Source organism: Adiantum capillus-veneris, chromosome 23, assembly GCF_014529385.1.
Source record: "Adiantum capillus-veneris isolate H3 chromosome 23, ASM1452938v2, whole genome shotgun sequence".
NCBI classification, from domain to species: domain Eukaryota; kingdom Viridiplantae; phylum Streptophyta; class Polypodiopsida; order Polypodiales; family Pteridaceae; genus Adiantum; species Adiantum capillus-veneris.
Window position 1 is genome coordinate 109,624,092 of NC_140953.1, and position 23,776 is coordinate 109,647,867.

The 23,776-nt window shown below is 40.1% G+C and overlaps 1 protein-coding gene across 1 annotated transcript in view; it reads right to left on the reverse strand.

The window, feature by feature from the left end:
- Nucleotides 1–13,770: 13,770 nt before the first annotated feature.
- LOC147428350 (cilia- and flagella-associated protein 251-like) overlaps nucleotides 13,771–23,776 on the reverse strand; it is a 235,631-nt gene continuing 225,625 nt past the window's right edge. The window contains exons 22-25 of the mRNA XM_086496909.1: nucleotides 20,588–20,673; nucleotides 20,342–20,456; nucleotides 14,270–14,404; nucleotides 13,771–14,201 (exon numbers count right to left, since the gene is read on the reverse strand). Of these exons, the coding sequence (XP_086353035.1) occupies nucleotides 14,108–14,201; nucleotides 14,270–14,404; nucleotides 20,342–20,456; nucleotides 20,588–20,673 (430 nt within the window). The 3' untranslated portion in view covers nucleotides 13,771–14,107. The remainder of the gene's footprint in view (nucleotides 14,202–14,269; nucleotides 14,405–20,341; nucleotides 20,457–20,587; nucleotides 20,674–23,776) is intronic.

A 23,776-nucleotide genomic window follows, 5' to 3' on the forward strand; every position in this document is an offset into this window, starting at 1 on the left:
ATGAGCTTCCACTGTTTGGTTTAAGATAGAAATTAAGGTCTTGTAAGTGCTTTCAGCTTCGCCATTTGCTTGTGGATAATAAGGTGTAGACTTATGGTGTGCTATCATGAAGTTTGTCGTGAGCTTCTTTATCACTTCATTTATAAAATGAGTACCATTGTCACTCACAATTTCAAAGGGACAACCAAATCTTGTAATAATGTTCTCAAAGAGAAACTTGGCGGGCGGTCGACCTTGCATCAGTCTTGCATGTCGCCTTGGCTTTGCCCACTTTGTCACATAGTCAGTGGCAACAATTATATATCAAGATTGAGTGTTACGAGCTACCAAACTAACTAGGCCTACAAAGTCTAAACCCCAATTTTCAAATGGTTGAGTCACTTTAATAGGATGTAAGGGCACCTTATCCTTTCGTCGTGTGATCTTGTAACTTTGGCATTCATCACACCCTTTTGCCAAAAGTGATGCATCTTTGAATAAGGTAGGCCATCAATAGCCTGATTGCAACATCTTTCTAGCAGTTAGCTCCCTTGAGAAATGTCCTCCGGCTATACCCATGTGGGCTTCTTGCAGTATGTATAAATATGCATCCTCATGAGCATAACGTCTAAGAATATCGTCCTTCCCTAGCTTGTAGAGAGTTCCTGTAATTAGAGAATAAGGTTCACATTCTTTTAATAGTTTTTGAGCTATATCCTTACGAAGCTCTTTAGGTGAAAAACTGGTAACTAAAAAGTTCACAATCTTCTCACTCCATACAGGCATGGTCTTGACTAGGAATAGGGAAGTATCAGGCAATTCATCATCGATTCTAGTAGGGGCTTCACCATTGGGTATGCAAGACAAATGATCCGCCATGATATGTCTTTTAGCAGGTCTCACCACAACGATAAAATCAAACTCAAGAAGAATTAACAACCATCATGTAATTCTTCCCGTGGAAAAAGGTTTATTTACTAGATACAACAATGCTTGCGATGATCAACATAGAAAACAAACTTGTTGACAAGAAGGTAGTAGCAAAATTTCTTCACTGCGTAAATCATAGCTAAACCTTCCCGCTGTGTAGTGGGTTATGGCATGCATGTCTTGTCTTGAACTATCGGTATTGGGCATCGGGTAACCCTCTATGACATCGTAGTCAGAGGAAGAGTCACTAGACACAATATGTGGGTCCTGAGTAGTACTACCTTGGCTTCCCGCTGAAGGCCTAGAGCCTAAGGTGGAGGAATAATGAGTGCCCGCGTAAACAGAGACGCTCTCTATGTGATCTTCCTCTAGCACACGATAAGAGCGTAGGTGCATGTGACCTCAACACTTTAGAAGTGTTGGTGAGTGCCCGTGAAGGCTGCTGACCTAGTTTTTTGGGCATTTGCAACCCAAATTTACCCTCAAATTTTTTGTTTTTAAGGTCCTTTTCTCTAACCAAGCCACGGAATATGGCATGTGATAGCTCAAAATGAGCATCTTGGCTAGAGGGACATGCCATGCTTTAGAGCCTCCGATTCGGTTACTAAAGCCCTCAAAATTCTAAAACAGTCTTTTCCTCGTCGGGAAGAAGGCTAGAATTAGTAAGTCCAAAGGGTGAGTGAAGGGGGTGGTGGGGGACTTGAGGAACTTGTCCCATATGCCCTCCTTCACTTGAGGTCCTAGTTTGTATATATATAGTAGTGTGTATACTATATGATAAGACTGAGGCCGGGACCTGAGCTCGGGCTCAAGCATGCGGAATGATCCGGATTCTTCCTTTAAAAAAAAATATATTTTAATTTTCTTCTTGTTTTTGAATTTTCTTTTTGGTCTCAAATTTTGGAGCATTTTTTAAAAAATAATACAAAACTTTTTTGAAAAAAACCTTTTTGTGGATAATACTGCACGTGAGTGTCGAGCTCACACACGCACACAGCTGCCTCTGGCAGCTCTGTCTAATATGCTTACAACTAATAGAGCTAATTAACACTACTTATCTTTGCTCACACACTGCCTATCACAATAAACTATACACAGTCAACTTTCTCACTGTCTACTGTACTGCTCACTGTCTACAACACATTACAGAACTAAACACAAACTAATAGACCTTGTAACACCTGCACATTACAGAACTTAGTAGACCTAACAAAAACCTGCACATTTCGACACTAACAGATTCTAACAAATCTTGCTAGATTTATTGGAGCCACTTAACAAATCTAACACAACTCAGCAAAAAACCAAAAATGGTAGAAGTGAATAGATTTTAAGGTAGCATTGAGTGCTCCTCAAGATTAGTGCAAGGCACTCCCCAATAGTGGTGCCAAAAATGTGCGCTTTGCCGCACGTGCCAGAGACTGGGAACTTGCCAAAACACCGTGTGCAAGCCACAAATGGTTGCAAGCATACAACTAGACAGTCTTAGCAACAAAGGGGTAATGTTGTGTCACTCACCACTCAATGCTTCTGTCGTGAAGGATCCTGTGCCGCGAAGAAGAAGGAGCCGCCACCGTCGCCGTGCTCAACCGCCTTGCTGCCGCCGATGCAGCCGTAATGCTCGATCACTCTCTCTCTCTCTCTCTCTCTCACACACACACACACACACACACACACACACATATACACGTGAGCACACAAAGGAGGAGAAGACAGAGGTAGAGCAACAACACTTCTTAGCTTGCATTTCAAAGAATGAGGATTTTAGGTCAAAATAGACATTTTATAAGAGTTTGATCCATTAACACCACATGGGTGCCCACAGTGGCCGATTGTTGCAAAAATACTGTAAAAATAAGATAAGTGGTGCGTCTCTCATCGGCGACCACCTACACACCTATTGGACCGACAAGCCCGCTGGTTCATGAATCAATCAAATAATAATAAGGCGTCCGTCAAAAGTGATAGGGTGTCCGTAAGGGTTAACAAACCTATAACTTGTTCTTTCAGCACTATAACAAAAAAAATTACATTTGACAGTCTTATCATCCAATTTTCAGCATTGCGTCTATAGCACCAAAGCATATGCCAAATAGTCAAAAACACGCATGTGCTCAATAGAAGTCTTTCTATCATGCCTTGCTTCATAAGGACATAGATTGCAAAGATTTTGTAGGACACCTGTTAAGTAAAATAAGTGGCACACATGATAGCCTCAAGCCAAAACAAAATGTGGCAAAGCTTGTCTTTTGACCATACATCTTGCCATTTTCGTAAGAGACCTGTTTTTTCTCTCAGCAACACCATTTTATTGAGGTGTATATTGAACTGTACATTGGTGTTTTATCCCACGACTAGCCATAAATGCATTAAATTCATGAGACATATACTCCCCCCCTTCGTCTAAGTAGAGACTGCCCATAGTACATTTTGAGACATTTTCAGCCATAGCAAGAATATTTTTGAAGCACATAAACACTTTGGACTTTGCTTTAAGTGGATACATCCATGCATGCCTGGAGTAATCATCAATAAAAGTAACGAAGTAAAGGTAATTGCCCAATGACAGAGTTTGCATGGGTCCACAAACATCACTATGCATAAGCTCCAACCTGCATGTGGCCCTAATTGAACCATCCTTTGAAAATTTGACATTGCATTTTACCCAAAATACAGCCTTCACAAACATGTTTGATAGGTGCTTCAAGAGGCGGCAAAGAAGCAACCATATCAGATTTCTACAAACACAGCAAATTGATAAAATTTGACGTAGAGGCATTGTTGGAACAAGTAAATGAATTCCCATGAGGGACAGACTCAAGAGAGATAAACAAATCATGATGTGAGGTAATGTGCTTTGCAGCACCACTGTCAAAATACACCACATGCGAAATTGCAACAACTGTTATCATGGACAACATGATCATAAGTGCACTCTGCACTAAAAGCCCATTCTCCATCCACATTAGCATCACAATATCCTTTCACAAAAGACTCAACAATAGCTACATTTGTAGTGGAACCAACCTCTTTTTTCTTAGCCTCTTTTGCCTTCAACTTATGACACTTCTTGATCAAGTGATTATTAGCTTTACAATAATGGCAACACATATTCTTTTTGCCCTTATCACCAAAATTCCTAGACGAATTGCTACCAATAGAAGAATTATAAACATATGATTTACCAATCGAAGAAGAACCATGAGCAGTGGCTACATTACGGTTACCACCTTTTCTTTGAGCAGCAATACATGCCTGTTCAATTGCACATTTTCTAGTCTTGTTTTTTTTTGAAAGTGACTTTTGCAATGTCAATGTGCATAATGCATGAAACTTGACAACTTTTGAATTTCCTTGGGTCATAAGTTTTCAAGTACTATCAAAAGTTTGGTAAGAATATGTCAAGAACAGTCTGCACAAGGGAATTGTTAGAAATGACTTCACCTGCAAAAATAAGTTGCTCATTGATATCCTTAACATTAGCAAGGAAAGTGTCCATATCATCTTCCTCATGCATAATCTTTGACTCCATATCTTTAAGCAACAATGCAATTTTGGCCTCATTTTGCGACTTGCATAAAGACCAGTCAAAATATCCCAAGCCTATTTTGCAGATTTTGCTAAACAAATGTGAGGAGTAATAGTGCGCTTCACAGACAACGCAATCAATGTATGAGCCTACGCATCTTTTACATCCTAACGAGCTTGCTCAATCGTAGGCAAACAGCTCTCGTAGCAACAACAATCCTGCCACCAAAACCTACAACATCCTCAACATCGCCTACATCCTCAGAACCTGGACGCACATCAATGCCCTACACAATATTCCATACACCCTTTGACACAAGGACATGTTGCATCATGTAAGCCCGCATAGAAAAATTATCCCCATCCTCAACAACAAACATCTTGAACACATTTCCGTCAGCCATGGTGAATGTTGTACTTGATGTAAAAATTGCCCAAAAAAGAGGAGAATCGAAGCAAAAAAAACACATGCTATATAGCACAAATCGTAGAAGATTGTAAGGGACCTATTATGCAAAAAAACAACGTTGACAAAAATTTTACACAAAATGACGAAATTGTATGTGCAACGATGCTGGTAGTGGAAACGAAGGTTGAAATGAGCCCTGATTAGAAATTTGCACAGACATGTGCTGGAGCTACTGGGGACTATGCCTGAGAGGACACAATCTTCTTTGATATCAATTGTTGGAATTAGGGTTGCAGGAAAACACACACAACTTGGAGAAGATGAAGGAAGCTCAAAGCACACAATAGAGAGTGTATTAATTAGTGTGCAATGGAAAGATAACATAGCCCTAGAGTGATGGACGTATATACAATGCACGGGGGAAAAACCTCCTAGTGAGGGAAAAAATGCCCCGACGGTCCTAAGTGTATTCACACACATCACTACCACATGTATATGGTAACAATATCTGGTTGAGCAAGAAGCAACCTATTGTGACCACCTCTAGTTGTGAGACTGAGTACATGGTAGTTTTCACACCTATGATTGAGTGTGTGTGGCTCGGGTGCCTTATGACTGTTTTGGGAGTTCTAGGACTCTCATCTACACTGATTGTCAAAATGCAGTAGTAGTTGCAAGGAACTTAGTCTTTCATGCTTGCACAAAGCACATTGAGGAACATTATAACTAAGTCAAGAGAGACTCTCAGAGTTTAGAGGGATCAGCTTGTGTTATATACCAACACAAGACAACCTTGCATATGGTTGTGGACATTGTTGAAGAAGAACAACCCTTGTGAGTACCGGAAGACATTATACGTAAAATAAGAGATGAGAGTCAGCTTACATGAACCTGTCCACTTCAGAAATGCTGCTATATAAACACCTTGCATAAATTTGAATTTTTTTGTCTTAACATCAATGTGTAGATGGCATCGTGCACTTTGATTGAGGCTATAGATCACCCAAATTGGAGTTCGGATGAAGAAGTTATGATCAAAAGAGTGAACATGTTTAGGGTTTAGAGAGAGAGAGAGAGAGAGAGAGAGAGAGAGAGAGAGAGAGAGAGAGAGAGAGAGAGAGAGAGAGAGAGAGAGAGAGAGAGAGAGAGAGAAATGAAATGATATATTAACTTCTTCAAAAGGCCAAAATGACCTATGAGACAAAAGAGTTTACAAATGGTGAATTTGAGATAATGTCTGTGTAAAAGACTAAAAACTAAAAACTAAAAAACTGAAACTGAATTGAGCGAAAATGATATGGAATCAAAATGAAATGGGATTAATTGAAATGAAATGAAAGGCTGAGATGCTGGAATCAAGCTCCTATACTATCGGTCTTTGGAGGAGCTCATCAATGTCCTCCTCGATGTGAGTACTCTCACTGGGTATCTCACATGTCATGCCAGAATAGTCTCGACCATCAGGTGTAGCTTCCATCAATGGCTCAATGACCCTCCCAATCGTGGGAGTCTGGATTTCTCTAGCTTAATGGCCCTGTCAGTCAGTGTACCTCTGGTACAGGTGGACTCTGAAGTCAGCTATGATGCATGCTCATCTGAATGTCGCGCATACAACATGAAAAAATCAATGATTTCCCTCTGTGAGTGTCTCCTACTGTCTAGTCTCCTAAATTGAGTGTGCTAACAAAAGATGATGAGATTACTCATTAGTGCAAGATCAAGAAGATTCACCAAGGAAAACAGGAAACAAAATGGCAAAAGCCAGAGTATGGACCACCATTAAAGATTAACGCGATCTCAATGACAGAATTTGACGAACACAAGGTGGATCCAGTCATCATCAAAGTCAAGCTAGGCAATAATCATGTGGAAGCAAATGCTCTACTCGACTCATAACTCAAGGAAATGCCATTTCCTGTAGCTTGCACTTGAAGAAAAGCTTCAACAAACAAGCTAGAATATTAAAAGCTATACCGAGCACCAAATCAAAGCAATGGGATGGATAATCTTGTTTATACAGGTGAATCAGTTTGTCTATCCACATAGGTTTTATGTGGTAGAAGACCATAAGACCCAACACTGGATATTACTTGGTCAACAATGGCAAAGAAAGTACAATGTCCAGATTGATTGGAGCTCCGATAAAGTGAAAATTCAACATGGAAATGAAAGTCAAGAGGTTCCCTTTGCTCAAGAAAATGAAAATTCATTGGAGAAGGTAAAGCAGATCGAAAAGGGAAAAAAACCATTGATGCAAGAGCAAGAAATGGATCCCAAACAAGTCACAACCAGCACTATGTTCCAAATTTCCTTCACCAAGACAGTTAGAGGAATCTCAGAGCAGACAAAAATTACCATCTACATCTTCGAAATCCCCAATGGTAGGTCAAACAAATGAGAAGAAACAACCAAGGAAGAGCCGCTCTCCTACAAAGAAGGTATGGATAAAGAAAACTGACTTAGCCACAATCCAACAAAAATAGACCCAAGTACCATGTAAAAAAGCATATGGACAACCCAGACGACTACCTCATCAGAATATCACTAAGGTATGGGTACTAAAAAAGATAGTTCAAGCTCAATTCCGACAGTAGTATATTTGGATTCCAAAGTGACAAATTCCACAACTCCTTCAGGTACAAAAGAAAAATAAAAAGCTCAGTAAAGCATCCAGGAAACCAAAAAATTTTGTTAAACAGATTTGGGTACCTCAGAGGTTATGTCAAGCACAAAGGAGCAAAGATAAAAAATGGATCCCAGTGACAATCGCTTGGGAAGTGTCTACAAAGGCCGTAGAAGTCAAGACCAAAGGTGCATACCCAACAATAAGATCAGATATAATTTTTCCAAATGCCTATGAAAGGTTGCATCAAATTATGGAAAAATAAGTAATATAAACTGATATAAGATGCTCAATCCACCTCAAAGCCGTAACTTTAAATCATCCAGGAGGACTCAAACATGGGAGGGGGGAGACATATGGCATAATGAAGCCGATATCAAGCAAATAGGTAGGCAAGATGAGGGTGCATAGCACCAAAATAATCCAGAAGAGCGCATGAACACAAAGGTATGCTCAGATCTAGCACAGGTGCCAAGTGGTAGCAACCGTGGTTAAATTGGCCCCAAATTCAATATACAGGTGCTGCACACCTCAAGGAACCCAACCATACCACCCATGTCCAAAATGGGTACCAAAAACCTAGCCAAACAGGGAACCACGCGCAGAACTCCAAAATTTTAATCAAATCTCAGAAAACCAAGTTAAAATTGCAGATCCATAGTCCCAAATGCATTACCAGGTTATGGGGCACAAGTCCATGAAGTTTCATCAGAAACAGGTGAAAAAGCTAGCTATCGCTTTTGTTGTTACTTCACCCAAACCGACAAAAACTGATCTTAGCAGGTTCCCCAAGCAATAACAAGTCCCGAGGTACCAACCATGACAAATTTGGTTTAAAAAATGTTCACATAGGGAAAGATCTTGTCCACTTTAATCTAAAAGATGAAAATTGACCCCAAAATTGCAAAAAGCAGTGCAAAGTCGGGAATTCACATCTAAAGCTCAAACACACTTAGTAGAACCTAGTGTAATAGAAAGTTAAGCAGAAAGTTGACCGGATTTCAAGAAAGGTTAAAATATGCATTTTTTGTGCCTTTTTTACCAAACAAGTCACGAATAGATAAATCTTAGGTCTGGGACTTGGAATTTTCCGAGAGAAAGCTAAAGATAGACCAGATAGACCTACTAGAGTAGTTTCAAGTTGATAAAAAAACCCTAGATGACCATAACTTGGCCGAATGCCTTTTTGTGGACATATACAATTACAAAGGAAAACCAAGACAAGAATGAAAATGCTGGTGCATAGCCTAGGAGTGATGTACTAATAAAGGGGAAGCTATAGATAACACTCTCGAGTCAAACTGGCAAAAAAGCCACCAACCACTTTTGCTGCCACCTACCACAAGCACTTTACCCAAGAGCTCAAATGACAAAATCAACCTAGCAAGTGGGAACTCTAGAGAAATCTCTTGAAGAGTAGAGTCCAAAAATGAAGAGACACCGAGAAAAAAGTGCAAAGAGTCACGAGTTGACCATAAGTGACCCATCAAAACAAAAAAATGGTCATAACTTGAGATTGAATGATCCAAATTGGACATGCATAGCATAAATATGACAATGAAAGCATAAGGAACAAGATGGTATCAATAGATTTGGAAGAAGCCAAAAAAGCCAGCAACTGCTTCTGTTGCGACGACCGCATTTTATCCAGCACAACCGAGATGGCAAAAACACTCTAGCAAGTGGACAATCTACAGAAAGCTCTTGGAAAGTAGAAAGCAAATATGGAGTCAAATAAAGAGAAAAGTGTAAAAAGTTAGGAGTTGACCCGAGACAGTCCAACGGAACCCTAAAAGGACCATAATAATATCCAAAATAACCAAGCCACAAAGCTATGCAGATGAGGACATCAACAAGAACAAGAAGAGCTTTAAAGAGTAGACCTCAATGTTAAAGAATAAAAAAAATCTAAAGTATGCCAAATTATTAGACAAAATGGTGGCATCTAAAGACCAACTCAATGGAAAAGGCCTAAATCTCTAGAGCCTCAATGGGATTTTTGCCTTATAACAAGTAAGTCCAAGTCGCCATTAAAGTTACATGGCATAAAAAGTCAGAGTCAAGTAGTTGAGCCACTAAATGAGCAAGGTATTAGTCCCAAACCTTTAAGTAATACTTTCTATGGTCTAAGAGTCTTAACTATCATAGGTACTACTCAAGCTGGAGGAGTTGAGCATATTTACATCGTGTCGCTCATGCGAGTATAGGTGGGCATAATAGTCAAATTCTATATCTATTTAAGTCGGGAGAAGAGAAGGAAGAAGTCCAAAAGACACTCACGCTAGGAGTCGAAGTCTATATCTATTTAAGTTGTCGGGAGAAGAGAAGGAAGAAGTCCAGAAGACACTCACGCACTGAGAACAATGAGAGTGGAGAAAGTTCTTCCATAAAAAACCCTTCTAGGAAAAGTGGAGGCTATTGAGATGTCATTGTCTATCACATGTGGTATGTTCTTTCCTTGAGGTACCTATCAACTCCATTTCTCACACGGCATGCTTTTCTTGAACAAATCTCTCATGTGCATATAGAGTGTCCCATAATTGACACATGCATTTGGCACTCTTTCTTTGTTTCCCCAAGGCACTCACCTTGCATGAACATGTACTCAACTTCCAACAGCTCAAATCCAATAAGAGCATACACCAAAGGTATTTCTTTCCACAGGGTTTTTCCCTTTGATCATTTAGGTTTCAGACCCTAATCTAGAAACGCACATCATTAACATCTTCTACATACTTCTTCTACAAGCAGAATCAGCAACACAATAAAGAACGTGCTACCCAATGTTCAAAGTAGACAAAGCAAGGCCAATCTGATTGTACAAATGTGTTACCAAGAACAGTTTTCAAAGATATCAACAAAGCTCTCATAACAAAACGGTAAAGGAGACCAACTTCAAGACAAAGCATATAAATCAAGATCAAAACAAGCAAATTACAAGCTTCAACAAAAGTATCACGAGAAGCAAAGTACCCAAAACCGTCATCATTTTCACCTGCAAAAGAGACAAAGCAAAAACTACAAATAGATACATACATGCTTCGCCAACAAAAGATGATTTAAAAACATGATTAGCTCCAACAAATGACATGACCTTGCAACAAAGCAAAGGGCAGCCCCTACTAAAGACAATGAAGTCTTGTCAGGGATGACAAGAACATGGGAGGGGGGAGTGTTGAAGCGATCGACCAACACACGTCAAATCCGACTTGTCAACGAAGGCGCATTGATTATTCTTTCACTTTTTGCCTAAAGTCGGCTTTATAACTCATAATCTTGAGAAAGATGTGTAGTAATGAAAAAGAAGGAGAGCTTGGTGCACCCACTGTTGTAATAATTGTCTCTTTTTACCCAAATACCTAATTTAGAGCCCTAGGTATATAAGCCAAAGGTTGTAATGATTAAGAATCAATTAATGTGAACTAAGGAGTATTGAGCGAGATCGGCCTAAGCTTGTGCACTCACATCTCCTTGTACGGGTATGGAATTGCAATGAAACTTCATGTGTTGCTTCTACATGCTCTTAGCTTCATGTACAAGGGTTGCTCCGTGTACTAATCTTGACTTTAAGAGGTAATTAGAGGTTTAAACTTGTTTCTAAGCTTAAAGAGAGGTACCTAGGACTAGAGAGGATCCATAGAACCCCTCATTCATCACTCTTGGTGTAGGTGGGCAGTGGCGACGGTCGCGGTTGCTCATCCCAGCAAGATTTTCATAATTGAGTTTTGATCACATATTTGGGTTTCCCTTGGTCTTATTAACTAGGATATCAAGTTTCATCAAGTTTGGAGTCTGTTTGATTCCTCTACAATCTTGGTTAGCTCGCGTGCAGGTTTCTCGCTATTTGCTAGATCTACCTTGTACAGAGAGTGTGACACCTTTCTCCTTCATGCATTTCCTCTTAGGGCATTGCATTCAACGTTTCCATGCACTAGTCGGGTCAGCTACGTCCTTAGATTGACATATTATGTTGGTTTGAGTTCTCACTAAGCTGCAATGTTTGATCGCGGTGTATCTGCCAGCAGTGGTGCGATGCAGGAGAGGAAAGAGAAGAGGAGAAGTGCACTGTGTGGGTGGATCAACACTCAAGAATGAGCGGCTCCTTATACTTTTATATGTACAAGAATAAGGATGATGTAGACAATGGGCGGCTTGACATCGGACATCTAGACTTGGGCAAAGGCACTTCACTTTTACCCCAACAACCTCACACTTAAAGGAAAATGTGCCAATAATTGGATCCTACTAGCTAAACTACTAGTATGTACAAGGAGCAATGTGTAGAAGAGGCCTCCTCTAATAGATGCCAAGGAGCCTCTATGCTGTGCTCTCTCACATGAGAGGAAGCCTCCCATGTGTAGACACATCCATCTGCCACTAGAAACCATCCATTAAGCACAAGCAATTGCATCGGTCGCCAAAGAGCATCGTCAATGTCCGCCTCAATAAATAGTCGTACTGGATGCCTCCCATGTCGAGAGAGAGAGAGAGAGAGAGAGAGAGAGAGAGAGAGAGAGAGAGAGAGAGAGAGAGAGAGAGAGAGAGAGAGAGAGAGAGAGAGAGAGAGAGAAACCTGCACCACCACGACGTTGCATTGCAAGATGAATTCTGTAACTGGAGTGGCTCATCCCTCTGTTGAGAGGCGACTACAACTACCTGCAAGGGTGGAAGGGCTCCAACAACCCCATATCAAAGCTCAAATTGGCTGCCCACATCTCAAACTGGACATTATGACTAACCTCAACTCAGAGGTGAGAGGGGTAGGAGGGTTGCACATAGGGCCTCTCAAAGTTGAGGGTTGCCACGAGCCAGTAGTGTGGGAGGCGCATGCATACCAAAGATGCCAATGGAGGGGGCATGATGAACAACAGAGCTCACGGTGGTGAAGATGGAGGAGACCATGGGCAGAGGCCGGTGAGGGCTGCCATGAGCAGACATCTATGTGGGAGGTGCAGGCAAGCCAACAGATGCGGATGGAGGGACATGATAGATGGCTTCCCTCACGCCTTGGATGTTCAGTTGACGGAACACAGCAGCCTTGGATACTCAGTTGAAGGCCTCCGAAATGTTGCAGGACATCCAGGCAAGAAGCTAAGATCCCCCCCAGGTCATCATCGTAGGAGCGAGGGAGGGAGATTTGAGATTGAGAGAGAGAGAGAGAGAGAGAGAGAGAGAGAGAGAGAGAGAGAGAGAGAGAGAGAGAGAGAGAGAGAGAGAGAGAGAGAGAGAGAGAGAGAGAGAGAGAGAGAGAGAGAGAGAGAGAGAGAGAGAGAGAGAGAGAGAGAGAGAAGCTAAAATCCCCCCAGGTCATCATCATAGGAGCGAGGGAGGGAGACTTGAAAATAGCCCTAACAACTCCCTTGTAGAACCTCCTCTATAGCGCAACAAGGCTGCTTACGGTCTTCTTTCCCCATCAACTGGTGGCCTCCTCATTTCCAAAGGATAGTGTTACCCTTTAATTGCTTTCATGAGGGCATCTGTTGTACTTGCAAGTATGCAGTCGAGTAGTTTTTCAAATGAGTTTTCCTGCAAACATGTTGCAACGTCGTCCAAACACTCCTCCCATCTGGCTTTGCTTATTAATAAGAAGTGTTGCCTTGCTGCAATATCTCACATTTTCCAAACCCGCTATAGTATCCCACATTTCAAGGGTTTGTAATCCACTGAATGCGAGTCTCACGGTCCACTCACCCACAACCTGAGACATGCTCTCAATTTGCACTCAATCTATCGGCAACCCGAGGCCGTGTTGGGCAAGGATGAGAATGGGGGATGCCACGTGGGATGCTAGCTGTGCCACGAAGGCCAAAAGATTGGGAGTAATGGGAGCGCCAAAGGGAGGGGAAGTCCCTTGCTGCAGGGATTTGCAGCCATGTGGAGGGCCACCCCTTCCCTTTTTATAAAGATATAGATATAGATATAGATAGATAGACTATTGCTACATGTGGTTATCATTTGTTTTTCAAACATTTATTACCAAAGTTGAAGTGAAAATCACTCCCTTTACTATACTTTGTTAGCTTCCCTCAAATTTTGGATTAAAAATATTCCTCTACAAAAGTAATAAGATCACTTATGGTTGATTTTTGACAGGCAACCTTGCTTTTCAAAATTCCAAGATTTTATGAAACTTGTTGTATTTTAGCGTATTTTTTGCAAGGTAGCTCACATTTTCACCTGAAAAAAGAGAAAAGTATTCAAAAATGGGTAAAACCCCCTAAGTAAAGCAACCTTGATGTGGTGCATGTACCGTCAAACACAAGCCATAAATGATGTAAAGTTAGATGAGGAACCTTTTGAAAGCTCTTTCAAGTTGGATAACATTGAGAAAATCAAAGGTTTCAAGCTAAGGTGCTTTCATGGTTTGTTTTATTCCATATGTTTTAGGGAAAAAGAGTAGATTTTGTAAGGCTCTGCTTCTCTACAAATATGTGACATGCTTTGCTGCCATATGTTTCCTTGCAACAAATCCCATTTGTTGGGAAGGTTAGGGCTACCAAAGCAAATACTCCACAAGTAGGGAACCCATCCCCTGGGGGATCAAAGTGCCGGATATAGTTGAAGGTTCAAGATTTTAGCGGTGCAAAGTCTTTCTATCGAAAGAAAACTTTTGAGAGGGTGCAAAATGATGACGGTCACTAGCTTGAATGGCACGTGCAAGGCCAAATGCGGCAGCCGAGGCAAGGGCTCCCACAATGACAGTCTGTAGGGCACTTTTGAAGGGGTTCATGCCTGTAAAATAGCCCTTTAGGTAGCCAAATATGAAGAGTGCACACAAAGTGATGCCAACTGATACATACAACGCTTGTTGCACATGTGAGATTGCCATGTAGGGTGTCAATGGAAAAATTCCTCCTACTACATATGACATTGCTATTGTAGCTGCACTCTTCACTGCCCTTGTTGGGTCCGGTTTCTCTAGCCCTAGCTCAAACCTGTTATCATACAAACACAAACCCTTTGTTACATTTTTTGTAGATCTAAATTTCCAAACAACATATTTTCATTGAAGCACACATAATCACATTTGCTATGGCCATATTCAAAATTTCTTGTTGAAAATAGCAATACTTTCTCTTCATTTTTCAGTTTCTCTAAAATTAGCTCAAATATATCACCATACAAATTCAAAACATTTCTCTTTGAAATCCTAGACAGCATATTTACCTTGTAGCATGCACATATATGTGTTGTAAGCCTTAAGAAGTATTCTTTTCTTCTGCTTTAATAAGTAAGCTTTACTGGCATATTGAAGTACATGTCTCAAGATGAGGAGTACTAAGCCTTGAAGGTCTTAGCTAGACTTTGGCCAAATCCCCCCCCCCCCGCCCCCCCAAAAAAAAGAAAGACAAACAAACAACTACACACACACACACACACACACACACACACACACACACACACACACACACACACACACACACACACACACACACACACACACACACACACAAACAAAGGTCACATGTTGTTTCTGAAGCTTGATTGCCATTGGTCCAATTTGTGAGATTCAATGAGACCTTGATTATTCTTAAAGAGGATCAAATCCATTGGTCATCTATTGTAAATTAAGGATTCTACATTGGCTGCTTCACCATGCATGTGATGGCCTTTAACTTTAGGGGTTTCAATATCCAAGCTAATTAACACTAGTTCAGCAGTTGGACACTTGAGACACTAAAGTGTCCCATTTTTCTAGCAACTTGTGATAATTATTTGGTGAAGATAGAAACAAGATTTGTAAGCCATGTTCATGCCTTAGGCTAGTTATGCGGTGAAGAACATAACCAAATTTTCAAATTTACCAAAATTAATGCCATATTAAAATTATGAGGATATGATTTAAAATGGAAAAATCATAAAAATTGATTGCAATTTCAACAAAATTTCCAGAACTTGAATATAATTTCTCATCAAAATAAGGTTTTGCATAGATTTATGGATAGGAAAGAAGTTATTATAACAACAATTCAAGCTTCATAACTTAGTTCTTAGACTGAATTTTTGTTATTAGAGAAAAATCCAAATCTTGAAAACGATGACAGAGAGAAAAATTTTGGTCTTCTAAAACCTCTCTTTCATTAACATGATTAGGCTATGGGGAAAAGCTTAAGGTCTGTAATGTATCTATAGGCCAACACCCATCTATTAAGCATTTTTCAACGTTCAAAACTCACAGGCATTTTGTATTTTAAGCTCATTTAAGAAAATTTATAATAGTGTGTAATGTGTAATTTCTTGAAAAATACCAAGCGTGCTATGAAACACCAATGAAGGTGTGCCATATAGGACGCCCACATCGTGGAGAGGCTTTTGTGTAAAATCTGGGAGAATGCTATAGATTCCCATTATGTCCATAAGAGGCATTTGTACACATATGAAGCATAAGACCATGCAAATTTATCAACTTTTGTTTTGCAAAGGTGCTTTTTATGATTGTAGCTACTATTGAAGTTGTGTACAAAAGTGAGGGATTATGGATTTTAAGAGTACCTTGGCTAACAATTTGTAAGTTTGCAAAAGCATTTCTTGAGATGTTTTCTAGATTTCATGTACCATTTTATTTAAAATTATGAATAAAGTGTCCTCTTTGGTACCAAAAGGAAAGGTACGAGGTACGAGTAAGGAGTCCTTTTGTTCTACGAAGATTATTGCATGCACCTTGCTAAAGTTTTTCTTACAGTAGGATACGAGTTTTAGAGAAACATCAACTGCTGTTTTGCATAGGTGCTTTTAATGAGTATAGTTACTATTGATGCTTTGTACAAAAGTGAGCAATTATACTTTTTATGAGTACTATGGCTAACATTTTATAAGTTTGCAAAAGCATTTCTTGAGATGTTTTTCAAATATCATGTACCATTTTATTTAAATTTAAGAATAAAGAGTCCTTTTTGGTACAAAACTAATGTTAAAGAAAAGTCAGGTCCCTTTTGTTCTACGAGAATACAGAGCTGGCAATTAAAGTTTTAAAAACACACCTATTAGGCAATGCTCACATGATGCACACTTATCAGATGCTTTTTGTAATACTTGTGTAGCATGTAGGGTCACACATGAAACTATTATTTATATGTAGCTACACAAGTATCATTGTAACTTTACTGATTTTGGCAGTTACATTGGTAACATATTATCGGTACCTTATGATATTGCACCTCAAAGAGGTGCGTGTTCTTGTGAATTAAAGCCCACCACAACTTTCCTTTCATAATACCAAAGACTGCCTACTTTGGTTTCATGAAAATACATGTTATATGATCTAGTCACTAGCGTTTGTTGTTAGGCTTAAGGTTCCATTTGTGCCTGAGAGCTTGAATTGAAGCTACCTAGTGGTTTTGCTTCCTTGATTTTAAACCTTGGATTATGTTTCTAATAAAAGGGTTTGATTCCTTATATAGATACGGAAACTAGCCCTCCTAGGCCTCATCCTTCCCCTACTAGTTTTGAAGGCCCTTCAAGCTTCAAAGGGATGCTTTATACATCTAACAAAACCTCATCAATGTGATGCAACTTTCGTAGGTAGACCTCTAAGGTTAAGGGTCCTTTACCTACCTTGCATACCCTTTGTTGAGCCCATATGCACCTTTTAGCTAGTATAAAAGATTTCATTTCATTGGAGCTTGAGTTTCTCTTAGACATCATTACATCTAGGGCTATTCTATTTTGAAAGATGCATCTTTGATACTTAGCCCTATCTCTCTTCATTCTCTTCTTCCTTACCGTCACAGTCCAGGGGAGGGGGGTTGCAGATCGCGGCCGTCCGTTTAGTGGCAATTAAAATCCGTAATGTTTGCCTACAGCCGTTGGATGAGTTACACATCAGCAGCCTGAATGCAATTTGCTTTTTACCAATCATTGGCACCCACATCAGCTCTCGTAATTTTAAACGTCGCTGTCAATTCCCGTAATCTGCCTGCAGTTGCTGTCAACATCGTGTAATCTGCCTGCGGTCGCTTTCTTTGCCTGTAATGCTCACGCAGGTCGCTGTCTCTTGCCCCCCTCCCTTGGACGTGTGACGGCCGGGAATGGTCTCCTGGAGACCATTCCTCTGTAATAACAGTTCCCACAGTGGCTCCCGGCCTCCGCCGATCGCCACGTGGTCACTGTTATTACAAGGAATGGTCTCCAGGAGACCATTCCCTACACCTTATAGAGAAGCATCATGACCATTCTAGGCATTTGTAGCTTGTCTATTTGAGAATATGCTTTGTAGACTCAAACCAAGTAGGCATATCCACGAAGTTTCTTTTGTGCATAATAACGGCAAATATACATAATTAAGTAGGCATATCCACGAAGTTTCTTTTGTGCATAATAACGGCAAATATACATAATTAAGTAGGCATATCCACGAAGTTTCTTTTGTGCATAATAACGGCAAATATACAAATTATGTGAATTAACACTAGTCTAGTAACAGAAGAGAACATAAAAGTGTCCTTTCAAAGTCTTGGAAAGAAATTTGATACTCTTGCTCAACATGTCATTTGTTTTCATGCTTACTTGAACTTGAAGTTGAAATAAAAATCTAGATGAAAAAATAAGTAATGTGTAATTTTTCTTACCATTTGGTCATGGCAAGCCTCCAAAGTGGATGTAATGGAGCGTTTCAGCAAAAACGACACAATAGTAAAGTAAATTCAATCCTAACGACACAGTAGTAAAGTAAATTCAATCCTAATGAGAAAACTCCAAAAATAGCACACGTTTTTTTAATAGCACGGTTTAAGTTAAAAGATCAATTGCAAGCACAAAGTTAATGATGGAATCCATTCGCTCCAAAAATTCCAATTTTTTTCAAGCTCATAACACAATTTTATAGACATAAAACACTTTATAAATCAATTTGCATCTCTCCCAAAAATTCTAGAAAATTGCTTAGTTAACACGACATAAAAGTGTCATGTTACCAATCTAGTGTTAATTAATGGATGGATCATGGGAGCATGTTGAGCGAATTTGACATTTTTCCTTGCTGTGTCATGAATGCACACATACTTGATCTGTTATGCTTGATCTAGTACGTTAAGTATTTGCTATAAAAGATACATTGTAGCGAAGTGATTAACATTTTCATCTTTAGATACGAAGATGTGTAGGCCGATCACCCTGTGAAAACGAGGTAGTATGATAGGAAAAGATTCTACTTTATAGCCTAATTCCAACTACATTGGAAATAAGCATAGAGAGTCCAAGTACATTGGACTCGCTATGCAACCATGTTCAAAATTCATCGAAAAGTATAATCAAGCCTTTTGGGACTGGGGTTGTTCCTATTCCTTTTCACAATTCTACTCTCTCTTCTTCTGTCCTAAAGACAATGCTTAGAGTGGCCTTGCAGACGTTCATGAAGATTCTCAAAAGAAAACCTAAGCATTGAGCCAATGGGTCTGAGACACCCTAATCGACATGAAGCTACCCACGATTGTGTGTTCAATAATGAACACCTCTTCTTATTGAGCCTTGCTTTAAAAGCATGCAAAAATTAAGATTGTAGCCCATTCCATTTATATCCAATTCAAAATATCCTTTATATAACCAGCTTAGCCAATGATCAGATTTGGCTTCTAAGCTACCGCCGCAAGACTGGGAGAGATTGTGATGGCTTCAAATTCTATCCCTCTATCTCTCTCTTTGACACACAAATGGGTGAGATTTTAGGGTGAATAACTCTGAATAGTTACCTAGTCATGTGTGGATGTCCCCTAAGTGGCTCTTAAGCCATCTCTTTTGTTGCGATTGAAATGAATGACACCCAAGAAAAAGGGACTAAGCTTTTAAAGCCACCCAATGTGGGTAGATTGACACATGTGCCAAATGCATGTGAAGCTAACTTGGTGTGTTGGCATGGCAGTGATTGTTGCTGTTGAGCTGATTTTAGACAGTTATTCCTCCTTGAGTAGACAATGAAGGTTAATCACATTCTCAACCTTGATCATGATTATATGTAAACCTTCCACATCCCATGCATTCAAGGCCTAACATAAAACCCCATATATGTAGATTCTCACGAATATAACACACCATTTTCTAGTTCAATCTGTCCCCTTTGATCGGTAAACACATTAAAAGAATGCGTGTAGCATGTTCGAAGCAAGCCAGAGGCTCGTGCCGTGGATTTGGCATGAGAGCAACAGCTTAGATCATCCCAAGCAACCATTTCTAGAAGCTAAGTGCCAAAAAGGGCATTAGGCTTACCAAGTAAAAATAGGGATAAGTAATCCCTTTTGTCTAAAGTCATTTTCTATGTTTATTATGTATTTACGAGTATGTGCATACGATCCTAAAAAAATCATTTCATTACACGAATCTCAGCAGATGTGCTCTCTGATATTAGCGGCGGAAGGAGCACAGCATCTGGCGGGGAGTCAATAATGAGCGGCATAAGGAGCACGGATGTCGGTGGCGCATTGCAGCAAACAAGGATTGAGGGAACAGTGTCCGTATCTACAGAGGGAAGCCACGCCGCCATGCAGCTGGATGAGGGGGTAAAGACCGGATGATGTTGTTTATATATATCAAAGAGGCTCCTTCACTGACACTGTAACGAGCTAGTGCGGTTGGTTACCAGATGTGGTCCGAAATGTGTGAGCGTTAGAGTTCAAATCTTTTAGGCGAATAGGAGTTTTGCCGTTCTGTGCCATGCTGAGAGAAAGGAAAGCGAAGGAATTTGTAAAGATTCTATGTAATATAAATGAGAAGCCACCAGTATGTAATCCTCTCCCCCAAACAAAAAAACAAAGTATGATATTGGCACTAGACACGGGTGGGAAACGTGCCTAGAAAAGTAAAAGAAAAACGCCTATCGCTCAAGGAGAAAAATGAAGGTGTGTGGATATAAATTTGTAAATTTTACTAAATTTAGCCACCTCATCATAAATTCCAGCCAATCAGCGGGCCGTTTTCTGAGGGCCTCTACGACGGGCTTGTATTCCGAAGGCTGAAGCCCGAACTTTGCCAGGATTTCTGCCACCTCCTCCGCCTCTGCATGCAAACACACATACTCTTTAGCACTGAACGTCTCTCTCTGTCTCTCTCTCTCTCTCTCCCGGCAATAGAGGCGCAAAGTGGGTGTAAGAGCTCTCTCTCTCTCTCTCTCTCTCTCTGCTTGCTACCTTTCTCTGGTACACACACAATCTCTTCCATCTCCCTCTTCTCTTCCCTGTTGTAATGGTCCGTGTCGCTCTTCGCTGCTAAATACCTGCACATCAACGCAATTGTAACCGCCTCTTATTCATTTTAGCCAAACCTTACTGCAAAACTCAGAGCTCATGGCAAATGTAGATATGTAGACGGTACATACCCTCCTAGACCCATGGCAATGGCCCCAGCCGCCACTTCTGCAAGGCCGGCCGTGACGACAATGGCAGACGCTGCCGACGTGCCGGAGAGACCGGCGGCGAGTGCAAATGGGACAGTGAGGCCATCGGACATGCCGATGATGATGTCGCGGACGACTTCGCTGGAGTTGAAATGCTGCTCGATGTGGGGGTCATGGGAGGGGGCTGAGGAGGTAGACAACACAGAGCTAGGCATGTTGAAGAAGAGGAGGGGGGGGGGGTAATTTGATTTGATTTGAGGGTAGATTAAGGCAAAAGCTAGTGCGGGTTTATAAGGGAAGGGAGGGGTTAGGGCTGACGTGGGAAGGTGGGCGTGTGTCGGGCACGTTTTGGGAGGATTGTTTAATAGGGCTTAGATGAGACAGGCAAGAAGGCACTAGGAGCAAAAGTGGAGACAATGGCTCATAAAGATCACCCCACTTTCAACATATGGCCCTCCTCCCACTCTCTCTCTCTCTCTCTCTCGTACACACACAGACACCCCTCCGTATCCCCTTCTTTAACTACCTTCCTTGTAGCCCAACAACGCTTTCCACACTCGTAAGTTACAACGGTTTCTCTCTCCCCCTATCTTCCTATGTCTTTCTCTCTCAAGTCAACCCCTTCTAAGCCAACATACACACGATACCCACCCTTTTTGTAAAGTTTCCTTTCTAATCCCATTTCCTTTTTTGTGTTTTCTTTTTCTCTAGTGCAACCCCTCGTTTGTTTTTCCCTTGTTAAACAAATGGAGATAGGTATTGAGCTGAAAGATATCATCATTCCCAAAACACTAAAGATAGACAGTGAATTGGAGACAGGTAGTGAATGGAACGTTACAGAATGTCGCACACAAGTCCCAAACCAATAAGCTCAAACAATCTTGCATGGGGCCACTTAGTGATTCTTAGATATTTTTGTTTGCTTTAGATGTCTTGAGATCTTGTACTTTTTCTATCTTTGAGAAAATTTTAGCGTATAAATAAATAAATATAAATATAAAAATAAATAAATAAATAAATAAATAAATAAATAAAAATAAATAAATAAATAAATAAATAAATAAATAAATAAATAAATAAATAAATAAATAAATAAATATATATATATATATATATATATATATATATATATATAGAGAGAGAGAGAGAGCTGTGCACATGGATAAGGCTTTCAACCTTAAAGGAAGTAAAAGCGAAAAACGGACAGAGCCCAACTTAGCATGGACAAGGCCAATCAATCTAGGGAGGTAAAAAAAGCAAAAAAGGCAACTTTTTATAGATAGACCACTATGAACAGAAAGGACATAACTTATGTACTACAGAAGCTATGTACTACCATAAAAAGGGTTCAAAGTTGTAATGGTGTAGATTGGTGAATCTATACTTGAGAGAAGAGGCCCAACAAATGTACATCTCAATAGAAATAGAAAGATCATTGCAAGGTACAACAAGACAAGCCTGAATGATAAGTCACAACAAACCAAGAGAGATTAGGGCATTTGAAGAGGAGATGACACCAAAAGCATTTCCCCTTATGGCACATGCATGCACAAATCAATGCATGAGTCTAATTGAAAAGAAGAGGCCCAAGCAAATATAAATCTATGCCTATTCAAAACGTACATCTCAATGAAAATAGAAAGATTGTTGCAAGGTACAAAAAGATAGAGCCCCAATATAAGTCACAACAAACCAAGAGCTGGCATTTAGAGAGGAGATGACACCAAAAGCATTTCCCCTTATGGCACATGCATACACCAATCAATGCATGATTCGACTTGACAGAAGAGGTCCATCAATGTAAATCTATGCATATTCAAGATGTACATCTAAATAAGAAGATTATTGCAAGGTACAAAAGGCTAGAGCCTCTATATAAGTCACAACAAACCAAGAGATTAGAGCATTTAGAGAGGAGATGACACCAAAAGTATTTCCCCTTATGGCACATGCATACACAAATAGAGCTCTACTTCATATTTTTCCCATAGTGCATCCCTCAAGATATACCATGTACATATCCTCCACAAGAGGGCAAAGGTTCTTTTTCAAGCATAGACACAGACAAACGGAGAGAGGCAGTATCCGAGAAAGTCCTTTTCTCTGAGTGGCCGGGTTTCCTCCTTGTAAAGATGCAAATTGCAAGTTCTACCAAAATTTTTTAAATTTACAGGACCTTTGAACCATTTTCTTGTATTTCTCTTCCCTTTAACTTGGCTTGAAATTGACTAAAAGCGATTTTCAACCAGCTCTTGGCTAACCGGAGACAAACCATTTTTGTACACCGGACAAGGGGTCAATCCATGGTTTCATGGATCCTTATTGACCCTCTGCATCAAAATGTAAGATAACTAACCTGATTGAGACTAGAATTCCTCGGGTTGAAGGGTTTGATCTCACAACATTTAATGAACATGATTATACAATAGGCACACCACATCTTTGCACATGGAGTAGTTCAAGGGTATGTGTGAAAAGAGAGTTTAAACCTACACATTGAACTTTCTAGTTTAGTTAGTACCATGGTTTAAGGAGCCTTAAAAGTTACTTAGTTAGCCTAAATGTCCTGTGGGGTATAAGAGAAAGAGACCATTTCAATTGTACAAAACATACCTATACATAGAAAAATGTTCTCTATCCACACAAAGAGGTCACTCTTAATTCTACTTAACATTCCAATATACACACAAAATGCTCTCTCCCCAACACAAGCATGGTGCTACAAAAACCTCTTCCTTGCAATGATTCTTTTATCTTCAGTTCTCCCACCATGTGTTAAAACTCTCCCATTGTAATTTCAATCAATCAATTGTTCAGTTGACATTAGTACATATAAAGAGCCATTCACCCAAGTGATTAATCCCCTTGTTCAACCCCCATAAAAGTGTGTAAGTTAGTGTGTCAACGCCAAAAGGTATTTTTTTTGCTAAGACTAATATATCCACATATGCATTCAACCAAGACACCACTCCTATTGTCCCTC